General features: G+C 53.1%; 1 protein-coding gene across 2 annotated transcripts in view; it reads left to right on the forward strand.

Moving 5' to 3' along the window:
* Window positions 1-27325, forward strand: part of Coro2a (coronin 2A) — a 57251-nt gene that overhangs the window by 9325 nt on the left and 20601 nt on the right. The window contains exons 1-2 of one of the 2 annotated variants that reach the window (XM_047524918.1): window positions 16119-16139; window positions 18032-18232. In XM_047524918.1, the coding sequence (XP_047380874.1) occupies window positions 18032-18232 (201 nt within the window). In that variant the 5' untranslated portion in view covers window positions 16119-16139. Of the gene's footprint in view, window positions 1-16118; window positions 16140-18031; window positions 18233-27325 lie in introns of those variants that run through there. The other variant, XM_047524917.1, reaches the window with a different exon arrangement.

Here is a 27325-nt window from a genome sequence, read left to right on the forward strand (position 1 = left end):
TCAGATTTTCCTATTTTGAAAATATCTGGGGCAAGAGACTTGATGACTGAGACTGAGTGACCAAATAAGAGGGCATGGCCCAAGGAGCAGGGCTGGAGCTGGGTGGGTGGTCTGAAGAGTGGGAGGATAGGATTAGGGACAGGCTGGCTTTGGGCACAAAGAGAGGGACCACGTGGCACCCCTGGATCCCAGCTGGTCCGCAGGGCTCTTCACAGGCCTGACTTGCAGAGGGCGGCAGGTAGGGGAAGAGCTGCCGCCTCGGCAGAGTTTGGTTCTGGCCCCCCACCCAGCTCAGATACCCTGGTTCACCCAGCTCTGGGGTCTGAGGTGGAACACAGTGTGGAGAAGGGTCTGGGGTGTTGGTGAGAGCCAGCTGACGCAAGAAATGGGCACCGCCAGCAAGTGGGCGTCCCCTGGCCCAACACCCTCTCGGACCTGGCCTCCGAGACAGCGGAGCCCAGCAGGGTGGGGGAGTCGGGCTGCCTCAGGGACAGTCGTGCTGGAGGGTCCCGGGCCCTGTGTTAGGATCTGTCCTGGATGGTGATAAAGGGCTCACCCCACCTAGCAGGTGACAGGAGGCTGGAGGCGGGCGGGTGCTCAGGTCAGCGGGGGTCGGGGGCTTCCGTCAGTGACTCTGGAAGCAGGTGCAGCGTGTTTGCCTCAGGGTGGAGCCGAGAGAGGGGAGGGCCCGGGCAAGGGAAGGAAGCCATGTCTTCCCAGAAGTGAAACTCCGGCCAGAGAGGCAGCAGGACCTGGCCGAGATCACACAGCCTCCTGTGGTGTCTGTGCTGTGGGCTCCTTTCCTGAATTTTCCTATAAAGACAGAAATGAGAGGCCACACCTGGGGGTCAGGAGGCCTGGGAGAGAGTTGTGGAGTGAGGGGTAGGCAGGTGGGCCTGAGGGCTTCCTGGAAGAGGGAGCGTCGCCCTCGCCTGAGCCTTAGGCGCACCCAGCTCTGGAGGAGTCACTGCGAGGACGGGACGGGGAGGCGCACGGGGCCCATTTGGGGTGTGACGAGTGCACAGGCTGACGCAGCCCCACCTAAGGGGACAGGGCCTGGCGCCGGCCGACCCGAGGGCGGGAGGGAGTTCAGGCCGCCTGGCAGGCAGCAGTACTGTGCTTCTTTATTATTTATTTTTGATGCTAGGGATTGAACCCCAGGCCTCTCACATGCTAAGTACCCTCTGCACCACTGAGTCTCACCACGGCCCCCGGAGGGACCCTTTCTCCTGATGGCGCTTAGAATTGCAGATACCTCATAACAATGGAAAGTCAGATCCGTCAGTTTTGTTATTGGTTTGAAGTTCTCTGTAGAAAGGCAGAGAACCCAGGCTGACTGCTCGCCTCTCTGCTTGACGGAGGTGCTGTGGAAGGTTCTGGAATGGAACAGATGAACGCTGCCTTTTTTTTTTTTTTTTTTTTTTTTTTTTTTTGGCAGTACTGGGATTGAACCCAGGGGCCCTCTATCACTGAGTCGCATCCCCAACCCTTTTTAGTTTTTATGTCGAGACAAGGTCTCACTAAGTAAATTGCCCAGGCTGGCCTTGAACTTGCCATCCTCCTGCCTCAGCCTCCTGAGTCTCTGGGATCACAGGCGTGCGTCTCCATGCCTGGCATGGATGCTGCCATCTGACACAGGTGGGGGCTCAGCTTGGAGGAGTCGGGGAAACTGGAAGGGGGCGGGTTAGAGCCGGGGTTGTCAGCCTTGGAGACAGGAAGAGGATTTCAGGCTGCTGCTTTGTGAGGCCCAGGGCCACGTCCTCAGCTCCACACCACCTTGCCAGGCCTGGGGTGGCACACGCCGGGACCCCTGAGCTGCATGGGCTCAGTCCTGTAGGGTCCACTATTCCTTAGGTCCTAGGAGCACCGATACCCAGGTCTCAGACCCCCAAGCAGAAGCTTCCAGGGTGTAAGGAAGGGTTATTTCCAGACCCCATATGTCACTGGGACCTGAGGGCGCACCAGAGCAGCCCAGGAGCTGGGTTTGATTCGTCCCAATTTGCAGGTGAGGAAGCGGAGGCTTCACAGAGAGCCAGAGTGAGAGGCACCGAGAGAACAGTCGGGAGCTGGTCCTCGGCCAGACCCAGGGGCAGCCTGTTTTTGCATCTAGAACTTTCGTTTGTTTGGTTTCAGTACCGGGGATTGAGCCCGGGGGTGCTTAACCACTGAGCCACATCCCACCTCCCCTATTTTATTTAGAGACAGGGCCTCACCCAGTTGCTTAGTTGCCGAGGCTGGCTGTAAACTCGTGATCCTCCTGCCTCAGCCTCCCAGGCTGCTGGGATTACAGGCATGCGCCACCGCACCCAGCCCAGCACGGACCAGCAGGTGGCCGTGGACACGTGGCGCCCTTCTGGGGTCCTTACCCGTGAAGTGAGGGTGGACTGCTTGCTGTCTGCCCACTGCAGCTCGAACATTCCCACTCTCTGTTCCCAGAGTTCCCAGTGTGAGGTGTGCACAGTGCTGTCTGGGGTATGGGCACAACGTGACCCCCACAAACCAGAACAGACTTCCGCGTCACTCTGGTCGGTCAGGTGTGGGCAACTGACGCTCCCCAGTGAGAGATCAGGCAGCCATATCTCAGCTGGTCCAGAAGTCTCTGGGAAGAAGGGGAGACTCTAAGAAAAGGGGTGACGGGGACTCCTGCCTCCACCACGGGTTATCCCGATTAAGTAGCCTGGTTCCTGCATCCAGGGGAGCCCAGGCTAACCAGTCCAGGTGGGCTCTACAGGTTAATCGGCCCCTTGCGACCGTCCCGCACACAATGGACAGGGCGGCCTGCTGAAAACCCGCGGGTTGCTGGTCCCCACGGTGCTGGCCCCGTGGACGGGGATGCGGGAGAGTTGACGCTGGTTCTCCTGCTGGATCGCTTCACTGGCCACCAGAGAGGAGAAGAGTGAAGGGAAGGCAGCCTGAGATTGCGTCTTTTGGGGGGCTGGGGGGCGCTCTTTGAAGGACAGGTCGAGGGCCGCCTGGATAACGGTGCGTCTCGCCTGTGTCTTGAGGCTGCTGGTGGGGTCGTGCGTAGGTCATGGAAGATAACGTGGGGCCAGGGAGGGACACCCAGTTCTTTATTTCCCTTTGGAAGAAGTAAATGATCAAAAAAGTGGAGGGCCCCCTGCTCTGAGCTTCTGGCTTCTTCTTTGCTGCTGTTACCACCGTGACCGAGGTCCGACTTGGTTCCGGTGGGATGTGCCTTCTCCCCAGGTCCGGCAGAGGACTGGGAAGCAGAACAGACCTGGGTCTTGTCCCTCCTGACCCTCAGGAGCCCATCCGTCCAGCCCAAGCCACTCTCCGGGAAACAGTTCACCGTGCCCAGGTGTGAGGCTCGGGAGGCTGGGCAGGGCGTCCCAAGGCCTGCCTTCTCTTTCTGGCCACCCTTGGAATGTGTCCCTCCACAAACCAGATTCCACAGTTCAGCAACACAGATAAGGAACAGAATATTTGGTATGGAATCCAGGCAAAGATGAAAGGAAACCTTGTTCCGTGTCTGGAAGGCCCTGGGACTCCAGGCGGGAGACCTGCATCTTGTTCCAGGTTCTGCCCTGGGCACGTGACTCAGTTTCCCCTCCCGCACCCCACCTTCTCTTGGCGTCTGGTGTCCTTTGGGGCCCCGGCTCTGCTGAGGGCTTGAGGATGGTGGGGGATCCAGAGGAGGTGGGCGTGGAACCAGACGGAGATGGGAAGCGGAGCCATGCTGGGAACCCAAGGCCAGGGTCAGGTCTGCGAAGGGCTGTTATGGGGCAGGAGCAACCCAGGTGGCTGAGAGCTGAGGCCGGGAGGAGACCGGAAGGGGAAGAAGTTGGGCCTTCGGGCCCTTCTTCCCCAGAAGGGGTGAGTCCCTGTCACCAGCCAGACTCTGACTATTGAGATGGAAAGGGGACGGGGAGTTGGGCTGGGTGCCCACCTGGGTCCCTGGCCCCGGGCAGCTCTGGGGTATGGAATCGGGTTTTCGCTCCCAGATAGTTTGAGAGAGAAGACAAGCGGGTCGGACTGAAAATGGGGTTCCAGAAGGCTGGGGGCTCCGGGTGCTGCGTCAGCACGGAGGGCCGGCTGGGCCCGGGCTTTCTCTGCCCCGGGTTAAGGGGACACTGGTGCCTCCCCACCCCCTTCTTCAGGCCTTTTGGGCGGAGCGCTGCTTGGATGGGACTGAGGGAGCGTGGGCGCTGCCCTGTAAGCCCTGCTCGGAGCCGCGGCTGCTCCGCTAAGTGTCCCTTCCGCCCTGAGTGCAGGCGGTAGCTTCGGGCCGGCCTGGCTCGCGTGGGCACCCAGGGGAGTCACCGTCACGTCCGTGTTTTGAGTTTCGTTATTTACCAGGTATGTAGCTGGAGCTGCCCTGTGCCAGGCAGGGTTCCAGCGCTCGGCAGATGTTCACTCGTTTCCTGTCGCCGTCCCCAGGTGCACAGAGGAGAAAACCCAAGCTCTGCAGGTGTGTGAGCCCAGCAGGGAGGCCCTAGCCAGGTTCCTCAGCATTTCCAGGTGTCTCTCCCTCCGTGGGGTCACACCACGTCCTAAATCAAACTAGCATGTGGCCTGCATTGTCCCTAGAGCCACCCTGCAGCCAGCCCCAGGAGGGGCACAGGCGGGACGCTCCCATTCTATAGACTGGGGGACCTGGGGGCCCAGAAAGGGATACTGACTTGTGCAGGGTCACACAGCAAGTCGGGGCAGAGGTGACTGGAGCTGGACCCCTTCCTTCACCAAGAGGGAAGTCGGTGGCCACCCCTCTGCCTGGGTCTGTGGGAAGGTCACCCAGGCATGTCCTCAGAGGGAGGCGCCTCCCCTCCCAGGTCCCCCAACAGCCCAGAGTACTCGGGTGGGGGAATAAGCAGTCAGGGGCCCTGTCTCTACATAAAACATGAAGAAGGGCGGGGAGTGCGGCTCAGTGGTCAAGTGCCACTCCCCGCCTGTACAGCCACGCCAGGGACCAAGTCTAAGGCCAGGGCCAGGAAGGGGTGAAGAGTGGGAGCCCCCTAGGGAAGCAGGGGAAGGAGGGCCACGCTGCTGCCGCCTAGGACAGGAGAGCTGTGCCGGCACCGGGGCACTCTGCCACCTGCCTGCTGCCTGTGTGTCTGTGTTCCTCCCTCCCTCTCTCCCTTCCTCTCGGCTCCCTTCCTCTTCTCTCCTCCCCTCCTCTCTTCCTTTCCTGTACCAGGGATTGAGTCCAGGGGTGCTCTACCACTGAGCCACATCCCCGGCCCTTTTTATTTTTTATTTTGAGACAGGGTCTCACTAAGTTGCTGACACTGGCCTCCAACTTGTGATCCTCCTGCCTCAGCCTCCTGAGTCACTGGGATTACAGGTGTGGGACACCACGCCCCGCTGCCTCTTTTCTTTTTAAAATAATTTTTTATTGTGGTGAAATATACATAACAATTTAGCATTTTAGATCGGGTGAGGTGGCTCACACCTGTAATCCCAGTGACTGGGCGGGAGACTGAGGCAAGTTCAAGGCCAGCTTCAGCAACTTAGTGAGACCCTGCTTCAAAATAAAAATTAAAAAGAGCAGGATGTGGTGATGCACTCCTGTAATCCCAGCACCTCGGGAGGCTGGAGCAGGAGGATCACAAGATAGAGGCCAGTGTCAGCAACTTAGCCAGGACCTACCACTTAGCAAGACCCTGTCTCAAAATAAAAAACAGAAAGGGCTGGGGATGTGGCTCAGTGGTTAAGCACCCCTGGGCTCAATCCTTGGTACCAAAAAACTAACTAAAAAGGGCTGGTGATGGGGCTTAGTGGTAGCATGCCTCTGGGTTCAATCAGCAGTACTGAAAAAGTAAAATAAAAAATAAATAAGTTCACCAGTTTAGTGGCATAACCTGCATATGGTTGTGCATCCACCACCACCATGATTTTTGTATGTTAATGAGGAATTTGTGCTAGTGCTAAAATATGCAAAAAAGGACCAGGCCTAGGAGACTGACACACAGCTCTCCCCAGACCAGTTGTGGCACAAAGGTGTCTTCAATGAATAGATTCATCAATTTCACCTCCCCTGCAAGATAGGTTCGGTTATTGACCACATTTACAGATGGGTCAACTGAGGCACAGAAAGGTTTAGTAAAGATACAGCTCTGGAGGCTGAGGCAGGAGGATTGTGTGTTCAAAGCCAGCCTCAGCAACTCAGTGGGAACTTGTCTGCAAATAAAATATTCAAAAGGGTTGGGGATGTGGCTCAGTGGTTAAGCGCCTTTGGGTTCAATCTCCAGTACCAAAAAAAAAAGAGTCCGACCCAGTGGTGCACACCTGTAATCCCAGCTACTCAGGAAGCTAAGGCAGGGGGATTGCAAGTTGGAGGCCAGCCTGGGCAACTTAGTATAGACAGTCTCAAAATAGAATAAATAAGAGCTGGAGGTGTAGCTCAGTGGTAGAGCACTTGCCTAGCATGTTGAGACCCTGGGTTCAATTACCAGTGCCAGAAAAAAAGATACTCAGATCCTTCGTTGGCTTTGGGACTTACTGTTTGCTACCGTTTATTGAGAACTTACTATGTGGAAGGGCTGGGGCTCTAAGCTCCTTGTGCCCAGACCTCGAGGTGAGTCTGGATCTGTAGCCCGGTCTCTGACTGTGAAGCCCAGGTTTTAGGCACCCGCCTGCTGTTCACCCTGGGGATGCCCATCTCCGGCCGGAAGGGCTGCAGAGCTCTGGAGAAGGAGGACCGGACAGCCAGCTCTTGAGTGCAGGCCTGTGAGCAGGCAGTTTAGATACTAGGACAATGTTTGAAAGAAAGCAAGCCAAAATCAGCCCGAGGGCTCCCCAGTCAGCAGGCGGTTGTGTCCCGAGCATCTGGAGTCTGACAGTGGGGTCCAGCTGATCACAGGTTGCATGACCTCAGAAAAGTGACTCCACTCCTCTGGGGTCATGTCTTGAGCCGCGTCTGTGAAATGGGGATAAGGCTCCTCTCCCCAGGGTGCTTGTGAGGAGTCAACTGAGCCGTGAACAGAAAGGACTGTGCGAATCACAAGCAGGGCTGAAAAGCAGTGGCCCTCCGGGAGTGGTCCCGGGACCTGCTGCTTGCTGGACCCCTGGGAACTTGCTGGAAAACCCAGATCCTCAGGCCCTGCCCAGACCTGCTGAGCCAGAAGCTGTAGGGTGGTGTCTGATGAGGCAGGTGGTAATCAGCCGTCCCGGGGTCTCTGACCCTCTCAGACCCGATGCTGTAAAACATTAGCAGACACAGTGAGGGGCTGGCATCTGTCCCAGCGGCCAGTCCTGGGGCAGTCTTCCTGTGGGGCGCGGGGGCCCGGCACCTCTCCTCTACTCCTATCCCCATAACCCCTGGCTTCTGGCACTTAAAGTTTTAGGAGAATCATCGTGAGCCACTGCGCTCCCTGGCCTGCAGGCTTGGCCTGAGCCAGAGGTTTGGGTGGGCGGGGAAGGCTGGCGACTGGAGGAGGCCTCCCAGGGAACTGATTAAGGTTGAGCAGCGGCATTTATCTCCATGGTAATAAGCAGGTGAAAGAGGCAGAAGAGAATTTCCCATCATCCTCCTGTGTGGGCTGGCCCGGGAGATGGGGTGTTGCCTGTCTGGCCTCCGCAGGAGTGCGCAGGCCCTCAGTCCTGTCTGGGGACTCCAGTCCCGGCAGGCACACTCCTGCTCTCCAGAGGCCAGCCAAGGAAGCCTTCAGAATCCTCCTCCTCCTCCTCCTCCTCCTCCTCCTCCTCCTCCTCCCAGTGCTCCCGAGCACCTCCGGCCAGTCAGAGCCAGGCCCCAGATAAAACCCGTCATCTCTTCCTTAGATCCCAGCCCAAAACTGAAAAAAGAAAATCTTCCCTGGGCTCCTAAATGGCAAGGGCTGAACCCGTGTCTGCGCTGACCATGTTGCACCCCGCGTTCTGAACTCTGAGGACTCCGGCTGTCTCAGGTGCCAGCTCCTCGGCTGGCATTCAGAGCCCCTGCCCAGCCCCCTGTCCCGCTGCGGCCCTCACCCTGACGCCCAGCTTGCCACCCTCGCCCCCCACTCTGCAAGCCCCTCGCCCTCTCGGCACACCACCAATGGCCAGGCGGCTCCCTGGCTTCACTACTGGGCTCGCTCCACTCAGCCTTTGAGGCTTCCTCAAACATGCCCGGCCAGGGGTCCCCAGTGGCCCCCAGGTTTCCATCCCCTGCACAGATTCCAGCTCCGGTGGCTTAGCCCTGTTGTCCCTGCACTGAGCACGGGGTCCCTGCTGGCCTCTGGATTCCCTTGATCTCACCCTGTCTGGGTTGTCCTTGTCTCTGCCCCACAGTGCCCAGCATGGTGCCAGACTCAGGGCTCCAGTGAGCCTGGGGCAGCAGGGGGACTGACTCTGGGCTGCCAGCCCCTGAAACTGGCAGAGTGGGGGCTGATGTGTGGGTCCACCCAAGGCTGGAGCTGCAGGGCCTTAGCCCTGAGCTGGGTGCTCTCCCTCTCTGGACCTCAGTGCCTCTCCCTGTTCAGAGACAGGTCTGGGCCCTCTGTCCCAGGGAGTGCACGGGGAGCAGGAAGTGCAGCCTCCAGGTTGTCAGCTTCCTGGAGGAGCCCTGGGAACCCCCACCCCGCCCCCGTGACCCTTGTTGCTCGAAACTCCCAGATAAAGAGCTTGTGGGGCAATAAACCTGCATGGTGCTTGGGTCAGAGCGTCCTGTGGGGAATGAACAGGAAGAACTGCTGTGCTGGGTCTACAGAAGGCCCAGTAGGAAGGGGACCATCCCTCCAGGGGCAGGAACAACTGGCAGGTGGACAACTCTGCTGCCCCAGTGGGTCTCGGGAGGGTCTGGCCCGTGCAGGCTGCACATCATCATCCTAACAGGTGGGCAGGGGTGTTACCAATGTATGGATGGAAAACCAGAGAGGGCGTGAAATTTGCCCAAGGTCACAGGGCAAATTGGTGCCAGAATTAGGACACTCCAAGCTGCCGGGCCCCTGGTTTTCAGTGCCCAGGGGAGGGTTTGGGAGAGGTGGGTGGTGAGTGAGATCCAGCCGGGGGCAAGCTGGCCTCCTCCTGCGACCCGGAGTCTGTCTGTGGGAGAACAGAGCGGGTTTTGTCCTCCGGGTGGGAGGGTAGGTGGAGGAAGCAGCCAGACACGTGCGAGGTATCTTGCCACGTTATCTCACTTACTCCCCAGACCCCCAGGGAGATACCAAGCCCCCTTTTAAGATGCACATGCTGAGAGACAAATGGGGGCCACCGGACTTGAACCTGGGGCTTCTCTCCTGCCCTGGGCCACATCCCTGAATCTGAGGGTGGGGCCTTCAAGGGGCGGAGAGGCCCCTGGAGGTGGAGGAGAGGAAGGAGCACCCGAGGAGCCCGCCAAGTGCCAACCAAGGGCTTGGCCTGCGGGGTTCCAGCAGGGAGAGGCGCGTGGGGCGACGGGCACCTGGGAAGCTTGGTGACTGGCGGGCGTGTGGAGAGGGCGGGGGGGGAGGGGCGGCCGGGCCTCCAGACCCTGCTCAGCAAGCGCTTTACTCTGAACCTGGGCAGGGGACAAGATAGGAGGCCTGGGGCTGGTGGGGGACAAGCAGAGTCCCCAAGAGAGCCGGCCACTCAGACCCCTGCTTGAGGGGAGGTGGGGGGCGGGGACCAGCCGGCCTCGGAGCAGGTCATCCCGAGGTGCCAGCCCCAGGCCACTGGCTCTGGACAGTGTCAGACGTCAGGAGGAGGCCGCCAGGCCTAATCTCATCAGGGGGAGGCCTGCGCTTGGCGGCTGCCTGACCGGGTCTGTATTTGCCGTGGGCCTGCAGGGAGGCATCTGTGCTGGACCAGAGGAGGCAGGCGGGTGGAGGGGTGGGAGGCTGGCAGAGGCCCAGCCGCCTGGAGACAGGACTGGTGTCCTTTGCGGGCTGCAGGAAGGCGCTGCCTGCATGGTGACGTTTGAGGCAGTGGAGGGTCCTGGGCAGCTCTGCCTGGCCCCTGCCCGGGCTGCGCTAACGGAGAAGCCAGAGGGCTTCCCTACTCCGGCCCCCACTCAGGACAGAGCAGGGCACAGCAGAGCAGCCTGGTCCTCCGGATTCTCCTTCTCCTTTTTGTACCAGGGATTGAACCCAAGGGTACTAACCACTGAGCCACATCCCCAACCCTTTTTATTTATTTTATTTTTATTTAGAAACAGGGTCCACTAAGTTGCTTAGGGCCTCACTAAATTGCTGAGGCTGGCTTTGAACTCGCAATCCTCCTGCCTCAGCCTCCTGAGCCTCTGGCATATGCCACCACATGCTTGGCCCTCTGAGTACTTGATGGGCAGGGATGGTTAGCTCTCCGCCTGTGTGTCTGATCCTCACCGCGTGGTGAGCCCTGGGGCCAAAGCGATGGTGAGCTGCCTCGTACTTCTGATTTGGGATTTTTTACTCTGATCCCCCAAATGTTGGGCCATTAGCACGAAACCCTACCTGTCGTGTCCTAAATCCAGTCTGAGCATCCTGCAACCACTGGGACCACAAGCAGTCTTGCTGGCTAACATATGTTGAGCACTAAGTATGCACCAAGCATCCCCCCTTGTTTAATCGCCAGGGCGGCCTGGGGGAGAGTGGGGGCCTGACTGGACAGCTGGCCTTCACGTCCCAGCTGTGTGATGGTGGGCATGTTCCTTAACCTCTCTGTATTCTGGTTTCCTCATCTGTAAAAAATGGGGAGATGATTGTACTTGTGGGGCTGCGGTGAGGGTCGAGCTCACATTCGGAACCTCCTTAGCACACGTAGCTAATAAAAGTGGCGTGCGTTCTTCGTAGTCATCCTCACACCTGACGTTCCTGGTAAGGAAGCAGGCGTTAAGTAACTCACGGAATGTGACAGGAAGTGACAGTGGTGTTGTCCAGCAGCATCTGCTGCAGGGAGGACCATGGTCATACTGTACCCCGTGGCCACACGTGGCTGCTGAGCGCCGGGAGACGTGGCTGGTGCCCCTGAGGAGCTGGATTCTCACTTTTGCTTAGTTTTAATTGGTTTTGACTTTAGAAGGTGCGTGTGTCTAGAACCTTCTGTCTTGGGCAGAACAGGCTGAGGCCACGATGGGAGCCTTGCATTCAGGCCGCGGCACCTGGGCCACTTTGGGGTCCCCTGCCTCTTCCTGGTTCAGCCTTTTCCTGTGGAGACGCGCACACACAATCACAGGGACGCTGAGCAGCGCCTGCTGCCCTCTCTCCGGCACGGATCGCGGGCACCATGACGCTGAGCCCGTCCCTCGGAGAGGGGCTCTGGATCAGCACGGCCTTGGCACCACTGTCACCCGCGGGTGCGCAGCCCTTGGGCCTGGTTGGCTGTCCACCATGCACACCTACATGGGCCCACCCGTCCGCGGGCTGCTGGCCTCTTACCTGTCCGGTCTCTTCGCCTCTGCGATCCTTCCTTCTTTCCCTCGTCTGTGAAGAAACCAGACCTTCTTTTTAAAAACGTGTGTCATTGTGGTCGAATGTCCATGACAGTGGTGGTAGCCACTTCCGGCCTGCAGTTCAGTGGCATGAGGTACATTTGTGTCCTTGTGCAGTGATTGCCACCATCCTCCGGAACTTTCCCACTTGTAAAACGGAAACTCTAAACCACTAAGCCACAACTCCTCACTCGCCCCCACCCCCAGCTCCCGCAGCCTCTGTTGGACTGTCTGTCCCTATGACTCCGACTACCTTGAGAAAGTGGACTTCTGCAGTGTTTGTCTTTTCACGACTGGCTTATTTCACTTGGCATAATGTTCTCAGGGTCCACCCATCTTGTGACATGTTGCAGAATTTCCTTCCTTTTTACAGCTGACTAATATTCCGTGGTTTGTCTGTACTACCTCTTGCTTAATTACCCTTCCACCTCTTGATGGACACTGTTTGCATCCTTTTTTTTAGGTAGTACAGATAACTCTGTTAGGAACATGGGTATACTGATGGCTCTTCAAAATCCTTTTCTACTGGGCATGGTATTGCATGCCTATAATCTCAGTGAGTCAGGAGGTTGAGGCAGAAGGATCACAAGTTTGAGGTCAGCCTCAATAACTTAGCAAGATCCTGTCTCAAAATAAAAAATTAAAAGGGCTGGAATGGTAAATCACCCCTGGGTTCAATCCCCAGTACCTTAAAAAAAAAAAAAAAAAGCTTTACGTTTCTTTAGGATATATACCCAGAAGTGGAGGTGCTGGCTCATATGGTAACGTTATTTTTAGTTGTTTTGAAGAAGCTGAAGACTCCTTACCACAGTGGCTGTGCTGTTTCACGTTCCCAACAGCAGGGCACAAGGGTTCCAGTCTCTCCATATCTTCATCAACACCGGGATTTGCTGCTTTTTTGACAGCAGCCGTCCTGATGGGTGAGAGTAGGCACATCTCATTGTGATTTTTATTTGCTTCTCTCTAATGATTAGTGATGTTGAGCTTATTTCATGCTTAGCGGCCATTAGGACATCTTCTTTGGAGAAATAGCTCATCAAGTCCTTTGCCCTTTTCAGATTGTTTGGGTTTTTGTTGTTGAGTTTTAGGAGTGCCGTATATATTCTACTTATTAATACCTTATCAGAAATACTAATTGCAGGCCAGGCGCGGTGGCGTGTGCCTGTAATCCCAGCAGTTCAGGAGGCTGAGGCAGGAGGATTGCGAGTTCAAAGTCAACCTCAGTAACTTAGCGAGGCCCTAAGCAACTCAGTGAGACCCTGTCTCTAAATAAAATACAAAATAGGGCTGGGGATGTGGCTCAGTGGTTGAGTTCCCCCGGGTTCAATCCCCAGTACCAAAAAACAAAAAAAATCATTATTTGCAGATATTTCCTCCCATTCTGTAGGATGCCGATTTACTGTTATAATGTCCTTGATGCACAAAAGTCGTAATTTGCCCGAAGTCCAGCTCGTCTGCTTTTCATTTGTTGCCCGTGCCTACGCGTCAGGTCTGAGAGATGATTGCCAAATCCAGTGGCCTAAAGCTCTTTCCTTCCAGTGCTGAGGATCCAGCTCAGGCCTTGCAGGTGCCTGGCAAACACTCTGCCTCTGGGCTCCCCTGGCCGGTCAAAAGCTCTTGCCCTGTTTCTTTATAAGGGTTTTACCAGCTCAGCTCTTTGGCCCATTTTGAAGTAATGCTATTAACCAGAATTTGATGGAGAGGATTTTATTTTTTCAGTGTTGGTCATGGAACCCAGGGCCTTGCTCAGGCCAGGCAAGCGCTCTATCAGTGAGGTACCGCCCAGCCCCGATGGGTAGGATTTCCTGTGTTTTAGAGTTTGCCTGGCACATCCTTGTGGTTAGATACATTTCTCCGTATCCTGTATGCATGTCACATCCAAAGATTTGGTCAACATTGGGTTTAATTGTTTAGCAAGACCACTTCATAAATGGTGCTGTATTCTTTCCGTCGCTTCACGGACTGAGGCACATCACGAGAGGTCATCTCTTCTAGTGATGCTGAGGTTCGCCAAGGGGTTCAGGTGTTCCCGTCCCACCCACCCATTACGCTGCAGCTCAGGTTTGACCCCAGTGCCTCGGCACCAGAAAGATGGTGAAAACTGAGTGTGGGGGGCCCTGCCTGGGTTGGGGGTGTTGGAGGGGCTGAGAATTTGCACTTAAAAGAGGTGGCCAGGTGATGCTGCCCTGGGAGACTCCACTTTAAGAGTACCTTTAGAAGTTTCTGTTATCCATTAACCTGATGCACCTGGGGTCCCCAGGGAAGCTCTGGAGCGCCCCACACCCAGGGTTGTGATTTAAATGATTCCAATGTGCAAATTTGGCAAACCACCAAAGGCTCCCATCTCTTCCTGCACTTGGCCATTTCCCTGAGAGGAGCCCACACAGGGAGAGCCGCGACAGAATTGCTCATCCCACCCTCCAGACTTCACCCAGCCCCAGGCATGACACAGAATGAGGACAAGCCAACAGTGGAAGCTTGGTGATTGAACCAAATGATCGTCACCTCCCTCTACAAACCTGTTTGCACATTTAGGCTTTGAAGTGCTCTAATCTCTGGTTCAGGAGGTTGTTGTTCATTTAGTTTTGTTTTGCACGCTGAGGATTGAGCTCAGGGCTTCGCGCACGCTAGGCAAGTCCTCCACCACATCCCCAGCCCTTTTTATTTTATTTTGCACAGGCTGGCTTTGAACCTGCGATCCTCCTGCCCCAGCCTCCCAAGTACTGGGATTGCAGATGTGGGCCACCACACCCAGCTAGATGTTGGCCTCTTTAGAAAATCAGTTCTAGAACTTTCTCTTTCATCGTCAAAGTCAGGACTATTGGGGATTTAACAGAATCATTACATGTGGTGTGTGTCCCTGTTTTTCTGCGATGTTCCCGGTTTTAGCACTAAAATTCCTGTACTCAGGGAACCCCTCCACAATCCCAGGCAGACAGGAATGGGTGGCCACCCTCTTTGTTCAGAGCTGCTAGGCCTCTTCTTGAAGGAAGGAGGAAAATTAGCCCTGTGGAGAGCGAGCCTGAGTTCTGGCTCCCTGGATCCTACTGTGTCACTTTAGACCTTGTTGCTGGCCTGTGGTGGCCAAAGTAAAGACCCTCTGTGCCCAGGAGTTATGGTTGGCACCAGAGCCTGGCTTAGATCGACAGACCACTGTGGATAAGACCCTCACCGAGATTGGTCGTCTCTTTGTTCTGCTGGGGAGAAAGGAAGGCTCCATGAGAGGCTGTGGGGAAGTAGAGGGCTGGGCTCCAGCAGGGTGGCCTTGGCAATGAGCCAGCCACCTTGTCCACATGAGTCTTCAGAGGCCCTGTTCAGAATTCTGGTTTTGGTTTTGGTACTGGGGACTGAGCCCAAGGGCACTCTACCACTGAGCCACACCCCGCCTTTTCTGTTTTTTTTTTTTTTGTTGTTTTGTTTTTTTTTCAGACAGGGTCTCACTAAAGTGTCAAGGGTTTTGCTTAATTGCTGAGGCTGGCCTTGAATTTGCCATCCTCCTGTCTCAGCCTCCCAAATCACTGGGATTATAGGCGTGCGCCACCACACCCAGTTCCCGTCAGAATTCTGGATGAGTGAGAAAGGAGCTTTGCCATCAAGTTTGGGGTGAAGGTCAGGATCAGGATGAACTCTAGTCGGCCAAGGACCGGAGTCAAGGTGAGGGACCTGTGCCTAATTAGGTGTTGGCTGTATTAATTCATGGTCTCTGCAGATCTCTCTCAAGCCAAGTGCTACATTCCTGCTAACAGTAATCTCTTTTCGTTTTTAAAGCATCGGGGTAACTTGCGGTTTCTCATCTCCCTCTACAAACCTGGCCCATGACCTAACTGTGGTGGCTCAGAACCTCCCAGGAGGTACTTATGGGGCGGTTGTCTGGGCCTACGCCGTCCAATTTTAAAGGGGGCGGGGAGACTTCAAATATTAGATGTGCAACCACAAATTGACAGAGGGACAGTGGTAGCCAGCAGTGCCAGAGTCCTACCCAACCCACATGTTCAAAGACCAAATCAGGTAATGTCATTCTTACCCTGCGGCCCTGGGCGCTAAGGAATGATCTACTCTGCCGGTTTGTGCCACACCCAGTGTGGGTTCAGTTTCGGCCACCCTGTCACTGACCCTTGCCCTGCAGTAATGTGAGGCCCGGGTGGGGAAGAGGGGCCTTGGGGACAGGCAGGAAAATCTGTGTCTTCCTCTCCCTGGCACACACCCACCGCACCACCAACACGGGGAGCACGTGGCAGAGCAGGAAGAGCACCAGCCCGCCTCCACCCCCACGGCTCAGAACAGCCTCATTTCTGTCCCCGCACCTCAGCTTTCCCATCGTCGCCTGGGGACAGCAGCCCCCACCGACCTCACAGGAGAGTTGTAAAGTAGGGGACAGGCCAGAGCCGGCCATGACCCAGTGAGCTCTTGAGAAATAAGCCCCAGGCCAGGTTGAACCCCAAGATGAGGAGATCCTCTCTGGGGCGGGGAACTCGCAGCCCCCAGAGCCTAATCCCATGGCCTGAGGCCAGCGAGCGTGCCTAGGTGACCGCAGCAGAGTGGAGGCCACCCCTGTTCTGTGTGTGCCCCTCCCGGGAAGGCAGCCCTGGATCTGCTGGGACGCGCCGGGGTTGGGGACAAGTGCCTGCCTGTAGGGACGGGAAACTCCTGCTCTCTGAGTGGCTGAGTCATCAAAGTCTCGGGGCTCCGACCCTCCCCGCTGGAGCCCGGGCGCTGGGGCACAGGGGCCTCGCCTGCACACCCCAGACCGTGTGCGCACGGGAGAAGGCCGGCCTGGCACGGCGCCGCCTCCTCCCCCCTTCCCTGGCAGCAGGTCTGGAAGAACCTTGGCAGTGGAGATAAGGGCTGGGTGGGGCAGAGGGCATTCAGGCTGGCACTGGTCTGCCACCAGCTCCCTTTGCACAGGGGCCACGTAGCATCCTGCTGCTAATCTTCCTTCTCTGAAGGGGGTGCTGATGGTCAGGGCGTGTCCCCTGATGGGGGTAATGGTGTGCAGATGCTGTTGTGGTCATGGTCAGCGGTGGGCACCTGGGGCCGGTCTCCAGCAATGGGGCAGTCGTGCCGTTTCCTAGCGTGTGACCTACTTCCTTGCTTCACTGCCTGCGTCTGGGAAGCCGGGTGGCACCTAGTTGTGCTCGACAGGGAGAGCACTTGGCATGGGGCCTGGCACACAGTAAGTGCTCAAACACTGGCTCCTTGGTGCCAGGGAGGTGGCTGAGCTTCAGGAGAGCTGTGGCCCAGTTAGTGTGTGTGTGTGTGTGTGTGTGTGAGAGAGAGAGAGAGAGAGAGAGAGAGGGAGAGAGAGAGAGAGGAAGAGAGAGGGAGAGAGAGGGACAGAGGGAGAGAGAGGGACACCTTTTTCTTTTGCATATCTCCTTGATAATCTTACTAAATCCCATGTGGTTTCCCAAACTGCCCAAGTTCGCTGCTATCACAGGCCTTTGCCTCAGGCTCTTCCATCTGCCTGGGACAGCTCCCCACTCCTCCCAGGCCAGCTTCAAGTCATTGTTCCAGCCTTACTTCCCCTGGGAAGCCTTCCTGACTGCCGTGTTCAAACCCCGTGTTACCCATAGCTCTCTAGGTCCCGTGGCCCAGTGGTCCCCTAACAGCCTCACCCACAGGACCCTGGGCTCCTGGAAGGGCTGGGCTCCTGCCTGCTGCCTCCAAGCCCCCGGTGCCCAGCACGGGGCCTGGACACAGCACTGCCCAGTAAATACTGAGTGGACAGATGCAGCTGGACAAGGGCACAGGAGCCCAAGATGCCCAGATGATAATACAGGTCCAGCATTCCCAACCCAGAGTTGCCCGAAGTCTGAAATGCTCCAAAATCTGAGACACTTTGAGAACCAACACGATATCCCCAATGGAAAATTCCTTGTAATAAGCTGGAGTTAAAACACAGGCCCACTAAAAGTATCGTATACAATTACCTTCGGGGACTTGGGTTATAGGTCAGTTGGTAGAGTGCATGCCTGGCACACACAGGGCCCTGGGTTCAATCCCCACACACATGCCTTTGTGTATAAGGTGTACGTGAAACAACAGAATTTGGTGTGTAGAGTTGGGTCCCCTCCCCAAGATCTCTCATTATGGACATGCAGATATTCCAGAATCTGAGAAAATCCAGAATCTGAACCACTTCAGTTCTCAAGCACTTTGCATAAGGGACTCTCAACTTGAAATGGTAGCACTCTGCTACTGTCATCAAGGATCTGCCATGCACCAAGGGACCTAAATATGTCACCTGAGTCCTCAGGACAAGTCCTGAGGCAAGGGCTTTGGTTATCCCACTATATAGACAAGAAGACTGAGACTCCAGGGGTTAAGTCACTCACCCACTGGGTGGTTAGAGAGCTGGAGCTGGAGTCCAGGCGGGGTGGCTCCTGGGAGCACGGTGCTGCCCGCTCCGCCGAGCTGGACGGTGGGGCCGCGAGTTCTCTGCGGCTTCTCCGCCTTTTCCTGTTCACACTTGAAGAAACAAAAGCCGGTACCCTGCGGTCGGCAAGCAGCTCAGGGCCAGCCATGCACCGTCCCACCCCATCCACCGGAGAGGCAGGAACGCCTGCAGTCACAGCCCGGTCCCCTGGTCCTCTTCAGAGCGAGTCGCTGTCCAGCCAGAACCCAGCGCTCTGGCTGTGCCCTCTTGGGCCTGCTCGAGGTGCGAGCGCCGGGCCTCATGCCTTTTGTCCCGTTTGTCTCCTGCAGATGTCATGGCACCCCCAGTACCGGAGCTCCAAGTTCCGCCACGTCTTTGGCAAACCCGCCAGCAAGGAGAACTGCTACGACTCGGTGCCCATCACCCGCAGCGTCCACGACAACCACTTCTGTGCCGTGAACCCCCACTTCATCGCCGTTGTCACTGAGTGTGCGGGCGGGGGGGCCTTCCTCGTCATCCCCCTACACCAGGTAAGGACCCCCGGGGCCCGGACGGGGCTCAGGAGGCAGTGCCCGCAGAGGGACGCCAGCAGGAGCCCAGGTTCCTAGAACTCGAGAGCCGGCTCCCAGCACTGCCGCCTCCTAGCTGTGTGACCTTGGGCCAGTCGCTTTGCCTCTTTGAGCCTCCGCTTCCTTCTTGAGAAAAATACGCCTACCCTGGGATTTTAGCCCAGGACCGCCTCTCCTCCCTACAGGACAGGTCTGCACCTTGGTTCATCCCGAGCGAAATGGAACTTTTAGTGCTTTGCTGGACTCACATGAGACTGGGGAAATCTCCAAAGTCATCTTCCCCTGCAAAAATAAATAAATAAATAAGTAAGAGAGAAAACAAATGTCAGGCCAAAACCAGCCGAGGGGAGGTGAGCCGGAAGCAAGAGCGAGATCGGGCTTGCCCCCCAAGCGGACATTGACGGTACAGAGTGGACCATGGCTGATGTCCAGTGTTTCTCACCCCCAAAAGCAGCGGCTTCGTCCGTATCCCTCTAACAGCAGATCTTTTCGGGATAGCGATACTGAGTCTCGGCCTCCAGGCAGAAGGCCCGACGGGGCTGCAGGGCTCCCTGGTTGGAAGTGCTTCACGGCAGAGGCGGGTGTGAAGCCAGCTGGGGTCCACGCCTGTGATCCCAGCAGCTCGGGAGGCGGAGGCAGGAGGCTTGCAAGTTGGGGTGTTGGCAACTTAGGGAGACCCCATCTCAAAATCAAGAGCTGGGAATGTAGCTCAGTGGTAAAGTGGGTTCAATGTCCACTTCCAAAAAGAAAAATGAAACAGGCATGAAGACTCTCGGGGGAGGCAGATTAAAGTCAGGGAAATAGTGATTCACCAAGACCACGGTGCAGGTTTGCCACCATGAGTGACAGCTGAGCTGGGACACAGCAGACCTAGACCTCCAAGGGACTTCAGAGGTTAAAGTCAGGGCTGGGATAGAGTGCCTGCCTTGCATGCAGAAGGCCCTAGGTTCAAGCCAGCACCACACACAAGCAAACAAAAGGAAGTCATAAATGCAAATTAGAATCCCTTAGGCACAGAGTTTTTATCTGCCTGCTTGTTCTGTGGTCCTGGGGATTGAACAGGCCTTCCCATACCAGGTGAGCCCTCCAGCCCTTTTTAATTTTTGATTCAGGGTCTCACAAAGTTGCTAAGGCTGGCTTCAAACTTTTTTCGTGGTCCTGGGGATGGAACCCCGGACTCGTGCATGCTAGCCAAGCCCTCTACCACTGCGCTACCTCCCCAGCCCATCAAACTTGTGATCCTTCTGCTTATCCTCCTGAGTGGCCTGGATTACAGGCCTGTGCCACTATGCCAGACGACAGACCAAGTCTACTGATCACAAGCAATTGAGTTAGAAATTAATTAGCATTCAGTATTAAATTCTCACTCATTCCTGACCAGGTGTGGTGGCACACACCTGTAATCCCAGCTACTCCAGAGGCTGAGGCAGGAGGATCACAAGTTTAAGGCCAGCCTTATCAACAGAGTGAGACTCTGTTTTAAAATTTTAGAAGTGAAAAAGGACTGGGGATGTAGCTCAGTGGTAGAGTTCCCCTGGGTCAACCTCCACCTGAGGGGGAGTAAAAAATCAAAAAGATCAGGAAAAAAATCCAACACAATAAATCCAAAGAAAGAATAAAAAGAGGGTACAAATAACATCAGGAACCCAAAAGGCAAGATAGCAGCAGAGTTTCAAAATCTAAGAAGACAGTAAGGTGAGCAATTTCATGCCAATAAATTTGAAAATGTTCACAATATGGACAAATTCCTTTAAAAATATGTAACTTCTCAATACTAATTCAAGTAGAAATAGAAAGCCTAAATAGTTCTACAACTGTTTAATAAATTGAACAACAACAAAAAAAATTTCCTTAAAGAAAATAACAGAAAAGTCAAGTTATGAAATGGAAAAAGGTATCTGCAATTAACAGACAGAGAACACTTTTTTTTCTTTTTGACACTGGGGTTTGAACCCAGGGGTGCTTTACCACTGAACCACATCCCCAACCCTTTCTATTTTTTATTTTGAGACATGGCCTTACTAAGTTGCTGAGGCTGGTCTCCAACTTGCAGTCCTCCTGCCTCAGCCTCCCAAATCACTGAAATTACAGGCATGCACTACAGTGCCCAGTAGAACACATTTCTTGAATATATAAAATGAACCCTGCTACAGTCAGGATGCTAAATGACCCCGAAATCCCAGGTCTCCAGCCTGTGACACTGTTGGGAGTGGAAAAACTTTTAGGAGGTGGAGACTAGTGGGAAGAAGTTGGGTCATTGGGGGATGTGCTCCTGAAGGAGATAGTACAATCACAACTCCTTTCTCTTCCTTTCCCTGCTTCCTGGCCACTGGGAAGTTAGCTTTTGGTCATTCATTCTCTCCCCACCATTTTTCTACAGGCTCCAAAGCAATGGGTCCAATCTACCATGAACTGAAACCTCCAAAACTCTGAGACAAAATAAACCTCTTTCTTTTTAAGTTTATTTTCTCAAGTATTTTATCACAGTAATGGAAAGCTGCCTAAAAAATAAAACAAGACAAATAAAACAAAACTCAACTGAACAGGCACTTTGTAGTAGACAAAGTTCAAGTAGCTAAGAAACATTTGAAACATTCATTAGTATTAATGAATACTAATATTCATTAGTATGCCACAGTGAATTATAACTACAAGCCAGATTGTCAAAAATGTAAATGGTCTGACAATAGTTAAGTGATAGTAAAGACATGGAATGAGGGAAACTACCAAGCCAGCGGTGGTGGCCCCCTCCCAGTGACTTGGGAGGCTGAGGCAGGAGGATCACAAGTTGGAGGTCAGCCTCAGCCACTTAGCAAGGCCCTAAGTAACTTACTGAGAACTTGTCTCAAAATAAAAAGACTGGGGACTTAGTTCAGTGGTCATGCACCCCTGAGTTAAATCTCTGCTACAAAAAATAAATAAGTTAAATAAACAAACTACCAGATAGTTCTGATGGGTGTGTAAATCAGCATGCCTATTTTGGGGGAAAAAAAAAAAAGGAAAATACACATATTTATAACCCAGAAATTCCACTTTTAAGCATACACCAAGTAAAAATATGCTCATGTGCACTAGAACAGAAGTCTGGGGGCATTGTTCATATGCTTGCAAAACTAGAAAAACTGGGATGTTGAGAACTGAATAAATGAAGAGTGGTCTGTCCACACTACCGAATGTACACAACCCTGAAAAGGAACGAAGTATAGGGACATAAAGAACATAGTTTCATCTTACCCAGACTGAAACAAGTCAGACAAATTACAGCTGTGCCATCCCAGTCACCTCAGATTACAAACAGCCCATGTCAACTACACTGTAAGGGCTGCATAATCAATTAGTAAAATTTTAAAGAAAAGCAAGGAAGGAATATTATGAAAACCAGGTTAATAGCTTCCCCGTGAGGGAGGAGAGGTTATGATTGGAGGGTATCTTGTAGGGGGTCTCGGGTGCTAGTGAGGCTCGTGTCTTGACCCCAGAGGGGAGGTCCGTGTTCAACAGTTCCTTAGAACTTTACGTTGCAGGCACTCGTATTTTGCTTATTGGTTATATTTTACATAGTCATACACACAAGGCCTGCGCAGCTTTACAGGCAAATGTCACAAACCTTTCAAGGAAGAGATTACACACTTCTAAAAATAGGAAGAGGGATACTCCTTCCTCACTGTGTGGCCAGTGCGGCCTTGATACCCTCACCAGACAAGGACAGAACAAGAATAAGAAAGCGGAGGTCGGGCTGGGGATGTGGCTCAGTGAGGGAGGGTTGGCCCAGCCTGCAGGAGCGCTGCTGGCACCCCCAGCACCCCCCAAAAAAGGAAGAAAGACAAAGAAAAGAAAAATACAGAGCAATACACTCTTGAAGCTAGACGCAAAATTACTAGCAAAAAGAATGAAACGGAATAAGAAAAGATACATTAGGATCAAGTTGGGTTTATTCCAGAAAATGCAGGTGGTTTAATACTAGTCCATCAACAAAGGTACATTTCCATATTAACAAACGAAAGGAGACAATCCTGCCGTCATCTCCACAGGTGCAGAAAAAGCCCTTGTGAAAGCTCAGTACCCACCCATGAGAAGAATCCCAGCAAACGAGGTGTGTTAGTCCACTTTCTGTTCCTATAACAAATACCCGAGATGATGAACAGAAAGAGGAAAGGGTTGTTTTGGCTCACCGTTTCGGAGACTTCAGTCCATGGTCCATCGGCCCCCTCGCCTTTGGGCCTGTGGTGAGGCAGCACCTCATGGTAGGCCTGCATGGTGGAGTGAGACCATGACCTTATCACCAGAGGAGAAAAGAGGGAAAGGGCCACAGTCCCACAACCCCCTTCTAGGGCATGCTCCCAGGGACCTAAAGACCTCCCACGAGAGCCAGGCAGGGTAGTGCACGCCTGAAACCTCAGCAACTCAGGAGGCTGAGGCAGGAGGATTACATGGTTAAGGCCAGCCTTGGCAACTAAGTGAGATCCTGTCTCAAAATAAAAAACAAGGCCTGGGGTGTGAGAGGTGGAACAACCCTGATAACACACATACAAAACCTCCACGAAGCCCCACCTTCTAAAGACCCCACCACCTCCCAATAGCACCTCCTCCCTGGTAACTACATGTGCCTCTGTGGGACGTTCCAGATCCAAACTGCGGCACTAGGGATGGCAGGGGATCACACGGCCTATAGCAAACAGCATTTAATTTTTTTTTTTTTTTTATTTTAAGGTGATTTCAACCCTACAAAAATTTGCTAATATGGTTGAATGAATTCCTGGTTTTCTTTTATCTGATTCACCAGTTATTAACATTTTACCAAATTGTCATTGTGTGTGTGTGCATGTTTAGAAACAAGTTATAGATGGGATCCTCCACCTCTAATTACTTCTGTCTGTATCTTCTAAGGACAAGAACATTTTCTTATCTAACCATAATGTGACCACATTCTAAGTATTTAACATGATACAACGCTAATTGTAATATACAACCCAGATTCAAATTTTGGCAATTACTCCAATAGTGTCCTTTACGGCAATTTCTTTTGTCCTGAACTGTATTCAAATTCAGATCCACACATTGCATTTAGTGATGTCTCTTAGACATCTGTGTTTTGTGATGTTAACATTTTTGAGGAGTAAAGGTCAGTGTTTTGTGGAATGATTATAAGTTAGTATTTATCAGGTTGTTTCCTCATGATTGGATGCACTTATGTATTTTTGGCAAGAATGTCACATATTAGATGAAATGTCTTTTATGGTTCATTACATCATGGGACACATGATGTCAGTTTGTTCCATCATTGGTGGTATTAATTTTGGCCTCTTTTGCAAATATCATTTCTAAAGGAGGAATATTAAAAGCATCCTTTGTAAAACCAGGAATAAGAAGTCATGGCCTATACAATAAGACTAGAAAAACAAGTTGGAGGTATTAGGATGGAAAAGGAAGAAATTAAGCTGCTATTACTTACATATATGATCGTTCACATAGAAATCCAAAACATGTTGTCAAATTATTAGAAAAATAAGAGCATTTAGAAGGCCTCTGAATATAAAACTCAGAAAAGCAATTGCAATTCTATGTACCAGGAACATTTAGAAACTGTAATTAAACATTTACAGTGGAATAAAAGAAGGTTGGATGCCTATAAATATGCAAGACTTGGAGAAAATTACATAGCATTATTGAAAGATTAATATTAAAGGTGGGCTACCTAAATAGTAATGTGTACCATGTTCATAGATAAACACTGTTGCTTCCTCCAGATTTCTATAGCATTCTCCTTTCTCAGCCTATTCCTTACTCAGGGCACTGAGCCCTGACTACTTTGAATCGGAGTCATTTGGATTCTTCTGCTGGTACCTCTGAATGTACTTAGAATGGGGGAGGGGCACCAGGACTTTATTTACCTGTGTATTACATCATGGTTATAGTTGGAGTTCACGAATTTTCATGCACTGGAAATTGTTCACAAGTGTTCATCAACTGATTATCTAACAGTTGTTCATCCAGATAATCAGGGTGGGCACAGAAGTGAGGTGGTCTCACGTGGAATGTTCAGGGAACGTTGTAGAGAGCAGACTGGACAGATAGATAATCCTCTAAGGAGAGGAAGGGAAATATACCCTGGAGAAATAGCCTGGGCCAGCAGAGAAGGGTCTGTAACGCGAGGTGAGCTGTGTTCCAGGGAGAGGAAAACATACAGGCTGGGGAGAGAACGTGCAAAGTGAGACTTACAGAGAGCTCTGAAGTCAGAGCTGGAGGACCTCGAGAGTGGGCCTGCTGGTCTGCTTGTTTCTTCCAAGCTCTGGATGATTCTGTCCACCAAACAAACGCATCCTAATTAATTAAAAAATGAATTGATTGATTATCTTGATTTTGATACTCAGATTCTTTCATAACTGTCACAGTTTCCAACTCACTTGAATTACTCAGTGTAAAGAGGTACTAACAAGTGATATCAAGGAAATACATTGGTTTGATGAGATAAAGGGTGACATGGGTGGGGCAAAAGGCACTAGTTTAGACAGGATGGTCTGGGAAGACCTTTCTTGGGAGGTGGCCTCTTAAGTAGAGAACGATTTGAAGCTCTAGAGGGAGTGTTTTGGCAGAACAAATCACACGTGCAAAGGCCCTGAGGTGGAAGTGGATTTGGAATGTTCGTGCAGTCACTTGGCAAGAGGCTGGGAGATGAGGTCAGATGAGCAGGGCCTGGATTCTGAAGACTATTTAGGACACAGTCTGGACTCTTCTGAGTTCAGTGGAGGAGAGTTGGAACTCAGTTTTTCTGCACTGATTCTAGGTGAGATTCATGGTCCCCTTTGGCTTTTTGAAATCTCGTAAATAACCTGAAGACTCATGTTAATTCCTAACATCCCAGATGCCAAAGAATCCGGAGCAGGAGCTCAGAGCCACTGATCAGAGCCCCCGGTCCTTCAGTGTTTTTGTGCCGATTGTCTTTCAGTGGGTCCAGAGTGCAGCCAGAGAGTCTGCATTTCCAGCAGGTTCCCAGAGTGGCCAAGTCGGATTCAGCATGCCCAGTTAAATTTATTTCAGACAAACAAGTAATGTTTTCACTGTCAACTCTTTATTTCAATAACTACAGATTCACAAAGCAGTTGTAAGAAATAGTACAGTGTACCGTTCACCCCTGTAGTAAAGAGTAGATGTCACCCTGTGTCCCCCATAGTGACCTCTTACAGGAAAGCAGTACAGGGTCATCACCATGATGCTGACATCCATACAGTCAAGGCACAGAGTGTTTCCATCACCACAGAGACCTCTCCATCACACCTTGATGGCCACAGCCATCTCCCCCGCACCACCTCCCTCCACCCCTACTCCCTCCTTTGCCCCCTGACAACCACTAAAATTTCTCCATTTCTATACTATTGTCATTTCGAGAATGTTATATCAATGACTAACTGTGTGGGCAGTTGCACATTAGCATTGTTCACTGGGGGTTTATCCAGGTTGCAGTCTGTGTCAGTCATCTATTCCTTTTTACTGTTGTATAGTGTTCCACAGAACTGACGCAGCAATTTATTTAATCACTCACCACTTTAAAAGCCATCAGGCTGTTTCCAGTTTGGGGCTGTGAGGAATAAAACTGCAATAAACATTCACATATAGGTTGTTGTGAGAACATAAGGCAGTCTCCGTGTCCCTGGGATACATGCCCAGGAGTGCCATTACTGGGCCACAAGACACTTGCACATTTCACAAATGAATTTTAGTATAAATAAAATATTGCATGGGACTTATTTATACCAAGAAATTCTTTGTTAGCGATCTGAAATTTGAACACACCTGGGCAGCCTGTATTTTTATTTGCTAAATCTGGCTTCCTTGCTCCTGAGTGACGCCCAGGCCGTTGGTTTCAATCTCTGTTTTCAGAAGCAAGCCTCTCATCTAGTTCGTTTTCATAATTGTAGAAAAAAAATCTCGGATACAGAAGTAGACAAAAAGTGTCATGAACTCTTGTGTGTCCAGGTTCTGGAATTATCAAGAGTTTACCCTGTGACTTTCCCCCCCTGAAATATTTTAAAACAAATCCTGGTCATTTTGTCATTTTATCCCCACATACTTCAGGATACAATTCCCAAAAGTCAGGGCCACTTTCTGACATAACCACAATGCCAGAATCAGAGCATTAATAACTTAATGCAGCGAGGGTCCCAGTTCACATGGAAATGTCCCTGGTTGCCTCCTAAAAGCCTCCGTGTGGCTCCTTTGGCCTGCAGGGCCCACCGAGGTGCATGACTTGGGCTTGGGTGGCCTGTTTCCTGAGTGAGTGCATCCAGCTCACTCGGGACGGGAACCGGGAGGTGCACACCTGCCGTCCTTCCTGGAGGCTGGCCTTTATCAGGTGTGACCAGCGTCGGGCATTCACGCTGGGCCTCACCGACACCAGCGTTTCGTAGGGGCTGCCCCATTGTGGGGGTGAGGATGCTGAGGTTCTGGGGTGACTCCCCAGCACCCGGGTAGGAAGGCCAGGACCTGGAGGGGAGCCGGACCTGTGGCCACCAGGTCTGCACTCCAGCCAGGCCGAGCAGGGTCAGCAGTCAGGGCTGTGCAAAAGGAGAGGACGGCCGGCTCCTTCTCCAAGGAAGCGCGGCAGGTGGGCGGGCTGGGAGAAGCCGGAGGGGCTGCTTGTCCCTGGCGGTGTCTGCTGTCCCACGGGGAGTGGGGCCGCAGCCGGGCCTTCCTCCTGCACATCCTGACCCGTGAGCCCCAAGAGGCCGGAGGGCCGGTTTCCCCACCTGCGCCTGCAGCCTTGGCAACCAAGGTCTGTGCTCAGGCACCAGGCGGAGGGCAGGTCTGAGGAGGCCACCCCAAGCCTCAGGGACAGGCAGAGGGGGCTCCTGCCAGGGACAGAGCCACTCCCCACCCGCCAGGCCTGAGAAGTGGACTTTGCTGTGAGGTGTGGAGGGTGGAGAAGGGCCAGGCCAGGGAGCAGGGCCCGGGACATAGCTGGGGTGGACCAGGATGGCGAGCAGGGCCTGGGACATAGCTGGGGTAGACAGGACGGGGAGCAGGGCCCGGGACATAGCTGGGGTGGACCAGGCCATAGGG

This window comes from Sciurus carolinensis, chromosome 14 (assembly GCF_902686445.1).
Source record: "Sciurus carolinensis chromosome 14, mSciCar1.2, whole genome shotgun sequence".
Taxonomy (NCBI): Eukaryota; Metazoa; Chordata; class Mammalia; order Rodentia; family Sciuridae; genus Sciurus; species Sciurus carolinensis.